At 35.9% G+C, this 10767-nt stretch overlaps 3 protein-coding genes across 5 annotated transcripts; all 3 read left to right on the top strand.

Moving 5' to 3' along the window:
• The first annotated feature begins 42 nt into the window (after positions 1 to 42).
• On the top strand, positions 43 to 2656 carry LOC111788492 (E3 ubiquitin-protein ligase SINA-like 10). The gene is made up of 2 exons (XM_087121104.1): positions 43 to 469; positions 1710 to 2656. Exons 1-2 carry the CDS (start codon positions 314 to 316, stop codon positions 2364 to 2366), a joined length of 813 nt encoding a protein of 270 aa, XP_086977230.1. The 5' UTR covers positions 43 to 313; the 3' UTR covers positions 2367 to 2656.
• Positions 2657 to 3837: 1181 nt separating this feature from the next.
• On the top strand, positions 3838 to 8948 carry PDE194 (formyltransferase). Of its 3 annotated transcripts, none has more exons than XR_015420073.1 (11): positions 3838 to 4110; positions 4183 to 4245; positions 4353 to 4487; positions 5617 to 5719; positions 5896 to 5966; positions 6065 to 6169; positions 6446 to 6482; positions 6743 to 6843; positions 7174 to 7233; positions 7306 to 7493; positions 8695 to 8948. XR_015420073.1 is itself a non-coding variant. In XM_023666796.2 (11 exons), the coding sequence occupies exons 1-11, from the start codon at positions 3985 to 3987 to the stop codon at positions 8815 to 8817; spliced, it is 1128 nt and encodes a 375-aa protein (XP_023522564.2). In that variant the 5' UTR covers positions 3840 to 3984; the 3' UTR covers positions 8818 to 8948. The 3 variants fall into 3 exon arrangements, 2 of the variants coding, with proteins under 2 accessions (XP_023522564.2, XP_023522570.2); XM_023666796.2 differs by having other exon boundaries at positions 3840 to 4110; positions 7290 to 7493; XM_023666802.2 differs by having other exon boundaries at positions 3841 to 4110; positions 6449 to 6482; positions 7290 to 7493.
• Positions 8949 to 9710: 762 nt separating this feature from the next.
• On the top strand, positions 9711 to 10716 carry LOC111786617 (heavy metal-associated isoprenylated plant protein 21-like). The gene is made up of 3 exons (XM_023666854.2): positions 9711 to 9847; positions 9917 to 9992; positions 10116 to 10716. Exons 1-3 carry the CDS (start codon positions 9776 to 9778, stop codon positions 10400 to 10402), a joined length of 435 nt encoding a protein of 144 aa, XP_023522622.2. The 5' UTR covers positions 9711 to 9775; the 3' UTR covers positions 10403 to 10716.
• The last annotated feature ends 51 nt before the right edge of the window (positions 10717 to 10767 follow it).

The raw sequence follows: 10767 nt of genomic DNA, 5'->3' as shown, positions 1-10767 counted from the left end.
TTTAAAATGAAGCTTAAAATTAAAAAAAAAAAAAAAAATCGAGACAAAAAGTTGATGTTTAGCTTATTTATTTTTAATGAACCTTTTATTGAAACCACTGCCCAATTTTTCTGCGTACAAAAGAAATCAGAAACAAAATAAAAAAAAAAAATGAGTTTTTTAAGAGACCAAATGACGAAACTACCCCTTACTTTCGGTATAAAAGTGATTTTTTTCTAAACAAAGACTTCAACCATCCGAATAGTTTACTCTCTCAGTCTGAAGAAGAGAAGAGGCTGACTTGAAGAAGACGAAGAAGAAGAAGAAATAAAAAATGGCGGGTTCTCGATCATCCGACGGCGAAAAGGAGAGGCGAAGTTCGGTCAACTCTAGCAGACGGAAGAACGAGACGATGAAAGTCATACTTACCGATCCTCAAGTTCTCGATTGCTATATTTGTTGCGAGCCCTTGTCCGTTCCTGTTTACCAGGTTCGATTAAGCTTTTTTTTTCCGCTTGCATTTTGCTTACGATTATCGTTCTTGTTAATCTGCTTGTCTATGATGCTTTGTTCTTCTCCTCCATTTTTTTTCTTGCAATTTTGACTACTGTAGTTCACTTGGTGTGTTTGCTGGATTTGACGGTTTCCGAATCCCCCTTACTATGAGATTTTAACCTTCTCGTTTAGAAGTTTATTGTGTAGACTGTGGATTTCCAATGGAAGTTATGGATTATGATAAAAATTGGAGAAATATGCCGAAGTTTTGAACAGTTATTGGCAAAGATCGTGGAGGTATGGATTGTAGAACTGAAGTTATCAAATGTTTTGATGTAAATAATCTTTGAACATGAAAATTATTCTGGATATTATGGGGAAATAGTCACAAATGGTTGGGATTGAAATGAAATCTTCGTTGAGGATTGTTCGAGTCTAGGTTGGCTATGAGGAAGACTATGGGTATATAAGCAACATACACTATCTTCATTGGTACGAGACCTTTGGGAGAAACCAAAAGTAAGGCCATGAGAGCTTATCACATCATTGTGGCCCACATGTTCCAATCAAGTAGTATCATAGTCTTACTCTTATCTTAACTTAACCGTGTCAATAGAATCCTCCAGTGTTTGAATAAAAAAAAGTTGTGAGTCTAGAAGGTGTGACTTAGATGCCGAACAAAAAAAAAGTGAGCCTCGAAACTGTAGTCATAGTGAAGATCCGTGGTAGAGCTCTATTGAACTAGCAATGTGCTCTAGAGAAGAGGAGTCATCTAAAATAGTGTTAAGACAGATAGATGACTATTAAGGAGAGACTCAATGGTGTACTTTGTTCGAAGGGAGAATGGTTGGAATCCTACTTGACTAATTAAGATGGAAGACTGTGGGTATGTAAATAAGGGACACTAATCTTCTTTGGTATGAAGCGTTTGGAGAAACCAAAAGCAAAGCCATGAGAGTTTATATTCAAAGAGGACAATATCATTCTAATGTGAAGGTCCCTTATTCCTATCAATCTTGCCCCGAATTGCTTTTCTTGTTACATTATCTCGAGCAAATGCCAGAAATCAAGGTGTGCTTATTTGATATTCTTTTCACCTTGAACTCGAAAGGGATGAATATAGAAGAAAATAAGCATATATTGGTGTATATAATCTCTTTTCTTGTTATCTTTGAGTCTATTTTATGTGATAGCATATACTTTGGTGTTGAGATGTTGATTGTTGGATGAATTAGTGTGAGAATGGGCATATTTCTTGCTCTAGCTGCTGCTCCAAAGTTCAGAATAAATGCCCTAGCTGCAGCTTGGCAATTGGCTACATGCGTTGCAGAGCCATCGAGAAGGTTCTTGAATCAATTAAGATGCCCTGCCAAAACTCAAGATACGGATGCAAAACTACAACGAATTTGAACCAAATAAATGAGCATGAGACATTGTGCCCATATCAACCCTGTTCGTGCCCTTTATCTGATTGCTCTTATGTTGATTCGGCTGAGTATTTGAGCTCACACTTCAGAAAAAGGCACCAAGACTCCGCCAAAAGCATCTCATACAATTCAAGGTTCACAATATGCTTGAACAGTGATGATAAATATTATATCTTTCAAGCAGAGAACGATGGTATTTTGTTTGTCCTCTCTTACTCGTTCGAAACTTTTGGTGATGCGGTTACTTTGAATCGGATTGGACCTCGGTCGTCTGAGAACAAGTTTTGTTATGATATTAAAGCCAAATCACAGGGGAGTGTTCTTTCTTTGTTGTCAGTGGCGAATGAGATCCGACGTTGGATTGAAGATCCTCCTTTCAAGGGGTCGCTTTTGATTCCAAATGAGTTCTTCGGATCTTCTTCAGCCCAGACGATCTTGGAGATTCGCATTTGGCCTTCACGCTGAAGACCAACACTGAGGATCATCACAGGTGCACATTCATTTTAAAACAAAGCTGAATTATTGTTTAAACTGTCTTAAACGTTGTTGGCTGGCTCTGATCTTTGTCACCTAAACTGTTCATCTGGGGGCAAGGACTTGGTGCATGCTTTTGTGCATATCATCATCTTTTGTCATGCATATCCAGCATCTTTTGTGTATGATAGATGGATAGCATATTCAACATTGTCCAAAATTAAAGAATTTATTAGACTTACAATTGAATTTTGTATTGAATAGAACACTAAACTTGCATAGGTTTGAGACTTTTTTTTAAAAATGTGGAATGGGTCAATGACATATTTGAGGAGGCTCGTGTTAGACGAGAATATTTTTGAACTTAATTATGAAGTTTTTAAAGTTTAAGTATCTATTAAACACAATTGAAAGTTAGAGAACTCTGTTGGATAGTTTTTATTTCCTCTATATAACACTAATTTGAAAGTTTAGAGACTAAATTTGTAATTTAACTTTTATACTATTATCTCTTCTATTTCTATAAATCACACAATATAACCCTTTATTTCTATAAATAAAAGAAAGTACTCCGAAGCTCGTAAGAGTAACGAGCTATGTTTTGAAACAAAATCATCTTCTAATGCATCATTTTTTAGTCAAATGTGTTGCACGTGGTCAATGACTTCTAGACTATGAATATTTTGAATGATTGATCATGAAGCATTGGAAGAGGTTTTACAGTCAGTTTTGAAAATTTTAACTTGAAATGGAGACTTCGGGCTTGTTTGATAAGTAATTTAGAAATATATAAACTTCTTATGTAAATTTTTTTTTTCTTTTGAGTTCAACCGTATTTAGAGGCGTGAATTCGAACTTTTAACTTTTTAGTCGATAGTACAATACAAGTACTACTAAACTATACTCATTTTGACTTGTTATATACACGTCCAAATTGAATAACATAAAGAGACAAAAATTAGATAAATTTTTTTTAAAAAAATCATAAATAAATTTTGCAAACAAATATTCACTAAATCAATTAAACATGTCGTAAAATTATAATTGATACAATTATTAATTTGATGTCTTAAGCAATATAGAATAAGGTATGTATTCAATGTTCATTTAGTATGTAAAATTTAAAAATTACCAAATACGACTTTAAACTTTCAATTTTTTTATGTTCGGTAAGTTCTTTAACCTTTAAAATTATTTTAGAGGTTTTCAAATAATTATTTATGGAAAGAAAATTAATATTATGAAAAAAAAAATAACTAATTTTTTTTTTTTTTTTTTTTTTTGTGAAAAGATTATAAATTTCAAAGAATATTGAAAATGTTCACAAAATTGAAGTAAATAAATCTAGTTAACCTAAAATTGAATATTTAAGGATTTAATAATTGAAATTAAAAAATAGATATATTTTAGAATTTAAAGAAATACGAAATTTATAATTTGATTTAAAAAAAAAAAAAAAAAAAAAGTGAGCTTTGGAAAATCAATCAAAGCGGGATTTCCCTTCTGTGAGTTTCTGAGTCACCTTCTCCATGGCTGGTTGAAAGTGGATAAACAGTGAAGAGCCAAGACGAAGCCGAAGTCCCAATCCGCCATTGAAGGAACAACATCAATGGCTTCTTCGCTCTTTTTTCGTCGCTTTTGCTGTTTACATTCTGCAACTTCTCCTTCCTCCTCCTCCTCCTCCTCTTCCGTTTTCTCCAAGAAGAAGCCCCTCGTTTTCCTCGGTTCTCCTCAGGTTTTCTCTTCTCTCTGCAGCTCTTTCTATTCTCCTTTCTTTGTTTAATCGGAGGAAATACCTTTTTCCTAGGTCTCGACTACAGTTCTTGATGCTCTTTTTAACGCCTCTTTCGCCGCCGATGCAGCTTTTGAGGTATCCATTACCATTTTTCAGCCGTTGGCTCTTCAATTCAGTCTCGTATCTGGTCGATACGAGTCTCTGAAATGTAATTTTGATATAACTAATGCTAATCCATTTAGGTTGCAGCTATTGTTACTCAGCCACCGTCTAGAAGGGATAGGGGGAGGAAGATGATGCCTTCTCCAGTTGCGCAATATGCACTTGATAAGGGCTTCTCTTCTGACCTTATTCTTACACCTGAAAAAGCTGGAGAGGTAATGTTACTTTTTATTTGAAGTGAAGTTGTTGTAGATCATGTTAAGGAAGAAGTGTCATTTTAAGTTATTGGTTCTGCTTGCCATGATGATAGAAACATCTGAATTTTGAAAATGTGGAAAGTTCTAAAATATTAGCATGGTGTGAGAGTGTATAAGTTTACAACGCTGGGCATCAAGTTTAGCTCTTACTTTGAAGAATGACCTTGTATGTTTATTTTGTAAATGCATGATAAATTTGTTGTATTTGTGAAGTCTAAAAGATATGGTGGATGATCATCCATTCGACATTGGTTACTGCTAGTCTTTTTTTTATTTATTTATTTGTGGTAAAGAGATTTACCTAGAATTTTTTGATCAACGGTGAGATCCCACATTGGTTGAGGAGGAGAACGAAACATTCTTTATAAGGGTGTGGAAACCTCTCCCTAGTAGACACGTTTTAAAAACCTTGAGAGGAAACTCGAAAGGCTCCTCTCAAGGGAAAGCCCAAAGAGGACAACATCTGTTAGCGGTGGACATGGACCGTTACAAATGGTATCAGAGCTAGACACTGAGCGATGTGCCATCGAGGAGGCTGAGCCCCGAAAGGGTTGGACACGAGGTGGTGTGCCAGCAAGGACGCTGGCCTTGGACGAGGCGGTGTGCTAGCAAAGACGCTAGGCCCTGGACATGAGACGGTGTGCTAGCAAGGATGTTAAGCCCTGGACATGAGGCGGTGTGCTAGCAAAGACGCTGGGCCCCGAGGGGGTGGATTGGAGGGTCCCACATCGATTGGAGAAGGGAATGAGTCCCAGATAGCATATGCATTTTAAAAACCTTGAGGGGGAAAGCCCAAAAAGGACAATATCTGCTAGTGGTTGGCTTGGGCCGTCACATCAACCTTGTCTCATTTATCTCTTTGCAGATGCACACACAGTTATACTCTCAAGGATATCCCAGTTCTATTTTTCATAAGACCTATTTTTTTGACATATTCTCACTTCTGCCTATGATCAATGGTGACAGTTTTTAGACTTAGTTACAGTAATACGATATTTGAAACTTTTGAACCTTGAGTAACACTCTTGTTAACGGAAAAGTTTTGTAAGCCATGTAGAATGCTCTTTTTCTTCTTATTTTCTTGCAGGACAAATTTTTGAGCACCTTAAAGGCTTTGCAACCAGAACTATGTATTACAGCAGCATATGGGAATATCTTACCGACCAAATTTCTCAATATTCCAGCATTAGGTAAACCATTTATTTCTTGTTGGTATCCAAATTAAAACACTGTCACTGGAAAAGAAGAGATTAGAAGAATCTTTCATGAGATGGAAAGAGAACCTGATCAAATTTGGGAGTTGATTGTTTTTCTTCTTCCTCTTGGAGTCGTTTAAATAGTCATTTTTGTAATTATGATCCCTCAGGGACTGTCAATATTCACCCAAGCCTCTTGCCATTATATCGTGGTGCTGCTCCTGTTCAGAGAGCATTGCAGGTTGCTTATGCTTACAAGTTGATATTTGGTACATTGAATTCTATTTAACAATGTCTTCAAGTAGTTCTAACTTGTAAGGTTTCCCCCCCTACTTCTAGGATGGTGTTAAGGAGACTGGTGTATCACTAGCATTCACAGTTCGTGCATTGGATGCCGGACCCGTCATCGCTTTCGAAAAATTTGAAGTTGATGAGCAGATTAAGGTATGCTTGTCATGAGTTTACAGGCTAAGCAACGTGACATGCATTTATGTTTTGATTTTTGATTCCTGTAAAGCATAAATGGTTGAAATCTGAAAATCCGTCACATGGTTCGTTTATAAATTTGTTTCCCATTTTTTTGCCGAGCGTTTTGAGTAGAGACGTTTTTATGAAGTCGGCTATTTGTCTCATATCTTGTCTTACACACTTAAACTTCTTTTACATTTAACTTTTTCAAGATGGACCATTTCTTTTCTAATCTTTGATTCAATTTGCTAGCAGGCACCCGATTTACTTGCATTGCTATTTTTAGAAGGTGGGCATTCAGCGTCTGTCATGAACTTCACTTGAAATTGTGGTGCTGTCTCCTAATCTGTTTCTTTTTTTCTTTACCATATTGGTACTGCTTAGTTTCATTGCAAAGGGTGGTGTTGATTTCAAATACTCTTACATTTGATTATATAAATAAAATCACAACACCAAAAGTTCATCTTTTGAGTTGTTGATCTAAATACATACGTACGTTTTGTTACGGTCTATTATACTCGAACATTCAAAATCCACTTTCATGTGCAGGCTCAAAACTTTTGATTCGGGAACTTCCTTCTATACTTGATGGATCTGCTGAAAAGAAGGCACAACCTCAAGACGAATCTAAAGCTACCAAGGCTCCAAAGGTATCCTTGGTTGAGATCTTCCTGGATAAATGTATAATCATATAGAAACGAAGTGAATTTTGGTTAATATATGCTTAGTCCGTTACTCATTTAATCATCCAATATATTAGTAACAAAAATTTCGTATTCATTCTTTATGATTAGTTAAAAATGATTTAGATTAACCATAAAGCAAAACGAAAACTAGAATTCCATGAGCTATTAATATCAATTTTTTAGTTTTATTTAAAATAACAATCATAATATCAGCAATCTCGTATATCAAGAAAACCTTCTGATAATGATGCATTGTAGATTCAAGTTCTCTGGAATCTGACTCTTATTATGCAGATAGCTCCTGATGAGGCATGGCTGTCATTTGATCAAGAGGCATATGTTCTACACAACAAGGTAATTTTACCCTTTTCTTTGTTCAAACTTGCAGTTAAATCATGCACTCCCTCTAGGTTCGCGCATTTGCAGGATGGCCTGGAACACGAGCGAAGGTTGTCGTTGCTGATGATAAAAGCGGTTGCCACAATATCCTAGAATTTAAAATCATTACTACAAGGGTTGGCATCAATTATAGTAGTCAGGAGACTCAAGCAGATGAGATCTGCTTTGTCAAGGATGCTTTGGTGTTTCCATGTGGAGGGCGCACGGCACTTGAGGTTTGTTCCTTATTGTAGCTTATTTCTATTATGCTTATATGGATGTGTATGATCAAGGGCTGGGTGTTTTTTCTTAGTTCAGTTGCATTTTTCTTTTGTCAACAAGAATAGAGCTTTTCGTTAAGATGTTAGAAGGTTGCAAAGTTTCATATGAAATTCACAAAAACTCACATCAAGCCTCATAAACCTCCCAAAATACAAGTTTTGTAGCTACCCACAGTTCCTTAATTACAAAAGAGCTTCCCAGTTAAAGACCCTATGAATCAATTAGAAGCTTAGTGTGAGATTCCACATTGACTGGGGAGGAGAACGAAACATTCTTTATAAGGGTGTGGAAACCTCTCCCTAACAGATGCATTTTAAAAACCTTGAGGAGAAGCCCGAATGGAAAAACCCAAAGAGGACAATATTTGTTAGCGGTAGACTTGGACTGTTACAAATGATATCAGAACTAGACATCGGGCGATGTGATAGCGAGGAGGTTGAGTCTCGAAGGAGGGTGGACACAAAACGGTGTGCCAGCAAGAACGTTGGGCCTAAAGGGGGTGGATTGGAGGGTTTCACATCGATTGGAGAAGGGAATGAGTGTCATCGAAAACGCTGGGCCCTGAAGGGAGGTGAATTGTGAGATTCCACATCCGTTGGGGAGGAAAATGAATCATTCTTTATGGAAACCTCTTCTTAGCAAGATGCATTTTAAAAATCTTGAGGGGAAGCTCGAAAGGGAAAGCCTTAAGAGGACAACATCTGCTAGCGGTAGGCTTGGGTCGTTACACTTAGAGTCATACTAGAACCACGCCATGAAGAAAAAATTGAAAACGAATAAAACCTAAATTTTTTTATCCAAGGAAACATCAAGTTTTAACACATTATCAAGAACACGTCCATACAATCCACCCACTCCTTAGCGTAGCACCCCTCAAAATCTTAGTTTTTGTTTCCAACCATAAATTGCATACGATTGCTTTTATGACATTTCTACACAATTTATTTGCCCTTTCTTCAAGAAGAGGAGTTCCACATAACAAATGTTTAACATTTTCTTTCACATAATGGTTACTTACATTTTTCACGTTGTTGATATTGTTATATCTTTTCACATGTTCTTTAAACTATACATCACATTTTTACCTGTAATGAAGATAAATTACTACTACTTTGCACAAACATTTTTACTGTAGTGATTTGGTAATTTCACCAGGTACTGGAAGTTCAATTACCTGGAAAAAAGGTTGTGAGTGCAGGCGCCTTCTGGAATGGTATGCAAGGGAAAAGGTTGAAGAAATTCGATGAAACTAAACATTTTTCGCACGTGTCCGTGTGATATTTAGATGTAATCTAGGTGAAAAAAAGTCGACGATCGTAAACAAATTTCGCACGTGTTGTGATATTATTTAAATGTAGTCTAGGCGAAGAAATTTGTTGAATGCCAAAGCATAATCAATTAGAAATCAATTTCAAACTTTAAATACTAAATAAAAACTAAATTTAAATCCCAAAAATAAAAAGATTACTCATAAAAATATTAAGAAGTTAATTTCTTTTCTTTTTTTTTTTTTTTTTTTTTTGATGAATTAAGTGGGTGTCAACTTTTAATCATGGTATTAGAATATATACCAGAAATTAGATAAGATATATCAGAATTTTTAGGTATAAAAGAAGCCATAACTTGGAATTTTTAGGTATAAAAGAAACCATAACTTTAAACCTACCTTTATGAAAGTTGTAATAGCAAATTGAAAAAGAAACTCTTACACAATAGATTGCCTACCCTACTTCTACCTGCGACAACTACTAGCTACTTCTACCTGCGACAACTACTAGACTGTCTCGTTAAATTTATGCTAGTCTTGCCTATTTCTACTTATGGACAACTATTAGACCGTTTCACTCGATCTATATTCGTCTTGCTCATTTCTACTTATGGACAATTACTAGACCGCTTCACTTAACCTATGCTCGTCGTGCCTATTTTTACCTATGGCCAACTACTAGACCACCTCACTCAATCTATGCTCGTCTTCCCTATAGACAACTACTAGACCGCTTCACTCAATCTATGCCCGTCTTCCCTGTTTCACAATTATTTAAAGCAAAAAATAAATAAATAATCTCATTAAACAAACATATAATAATTTAAAAACAAATTAGCGAAAATATTACCTTTTCTTTTTGACTTATCATTAAATTAAATCAAGCTTATTTAAAAGGATGGCACCTCTCTTATACATGAGCCAAGCCTCTCAAGTCTCTTTGGTTTTGCTTTGGAAAGGGGAAAAAAAATGGGAGCTCTTGATTATCTCTCCAACTTTTGCATTCTCACACCAACAAGAACCAAGCACAAACCAATGCAGGTAGTGATTTTTGGGTCTCTTTAATTTCAATTTGTTCGTGTTTTTCGTTTATATTATATGTGCTTTTAGACGGTCGACATCAAAGTGAAGCTAGATTGTGATGGATGTGAAAGAAGAGTTCGAAACGCCGTCTCTTCTATGAAAGGTCCTGTTCTCTCTCGTTCATTGTTTTATCAATTAATGATGTTTCTCGAATTTTACATGTGAGCTACTGTTATATACATTTATCGAGTTTGAAAACCCGACACGAGTATTCATCGATGTATAGGCGTGAAGTCGGTGGAGGTGATGAGAAAGCAACACAGGGTGAGGGTTAGTGGGTATGTTGATGCCCAAAAAGTGCTTAAGAGAGTAAAAAGCACTGGAAAAAGAGCTGAATTTTGGCCCTATATTCCTCAACATCTTGTTCATTACCCTTACGCCTTAGGTGCTTATGACAAGAAAGCTCCTTCTGGCTTTGTTAGGAATGTTGTGCAAGCTTTTCCATCTGCCCATGAACAAAACTATGCCTCTATTTTTAGTGATGACAATGTTCATGCTTGTTCTATCATGTAGCTCTTTTTGTCGGACGCGCTCGATCGGACATGACGGGTTTGAACGTATAAAGCGTTGAATTTGTTCGAGTTCGTCAATTGAGTTGTGGCATGTTCTCGTTGCTATGGTTGGTGATGTAACTCTTTTTTTTCTCTCGTGTTGGTACACTATAGAAATAATGGATACGATAGCTTATGAAAAACGCTATTATAGAATTTTTATACCGTCTTTTAATAACTATGATGGATGTTAGAATACGTATTCTGTTTAGAGATCGATCGAAGTACAAGTTACGATACAAAGTTCGCTTTAGAAAGCTTGAATTTGTGATATTATATATTTGTTGTTATTTTATATTTTTAAAATTAGGCTAAAAGTCTAAACAT

This window comes from Cucurbita pepo, chromosome 2 (assembly GCF_057944985.1).
Source record: "Cucurbita pepo subsp. pepo isolate OVF chromosome 2, ASM5794498v1, whole genome shotgun sequence".
Taxonomy (NCBI): Eukaryota; Viridiplantae; Streptophyta; class Magnoliopsida; order Cucurbitales; family Cucurbitaceae; genus Cucurbita; species Cucurbita pepo.
The sequence above is the reverse complement of the archived record's forward strand: the minus strand, read 5'-3'. Positions and strand labels throughout refer to the sequence as shown.

What these genes read in the sequence shown, in the direction of transcription:
- LOC111788492 (XM_087121104.1), top strand. Translation starts at nt 314, where the DNA reads ATGGCGGGTTCTCGATCATCCGACGGCGAAAAGGAGAGGCGAAGTTCG. An exon ending in TGTCCGTTCCTGTTTACCAG is followed by an intron (nt 470 to 1,709) that starts GTTCGATTAAGC and finishes TGGATGAATTAG; the next exon opens with TGTGAGAATGGGCATATTTC.
- PDE194 (XM_023666796.2), top strand. Translation starts at nt 3,985, where the DNA reads ATGGCTTCTTCGCTCTTTTTTCGTCGCTTTTGCTGTTTACATTCTGCA. An exon ending in TTTTCCTCGGTTCTCCTCAG is followed by an intron (nt 4,111 to 4,182) that starts GTTTTCTCTTCT and finishes CCTTTTTCCTAG; the next exon opens with GTCTCGACTACAGTTCTTGA. An exon ending in GAGGGCGCACGGCACTTGAG is followed by an intron (nt 7,494 to 8,694) that starts GTTTGTTCCTTA and finishes TAATTTCACCAG; the next exon opens with GTACTGGAAGTTCAATTACC.
- LOC111786617 (XM_023666854.2), top strand. Translation starts at nt 9,776, where the DNA reads ATGGGAGCTCTTGATTATCTCTCCAACTTTTGCATTCTCACACCAACA. An exon ending in CCAAGCACAAACCAATGCAG is followed by an intron (nt 9,848 to 9,916) that starts GTAGTGATTTTT and finishes ATGTGCTTTTAG; the next exon opens with ACGGTCGACATCAAAGTGAA. An exon ending in CGCCGTCTCTTCTATGAAAG is followed by an intron (nt 9,993 to 10,115) that starts GTCCTGTTCTCT and finishes ATCGATGTATAG; the next exon opens with GCGTGAAGTCGGTGGAGGTG.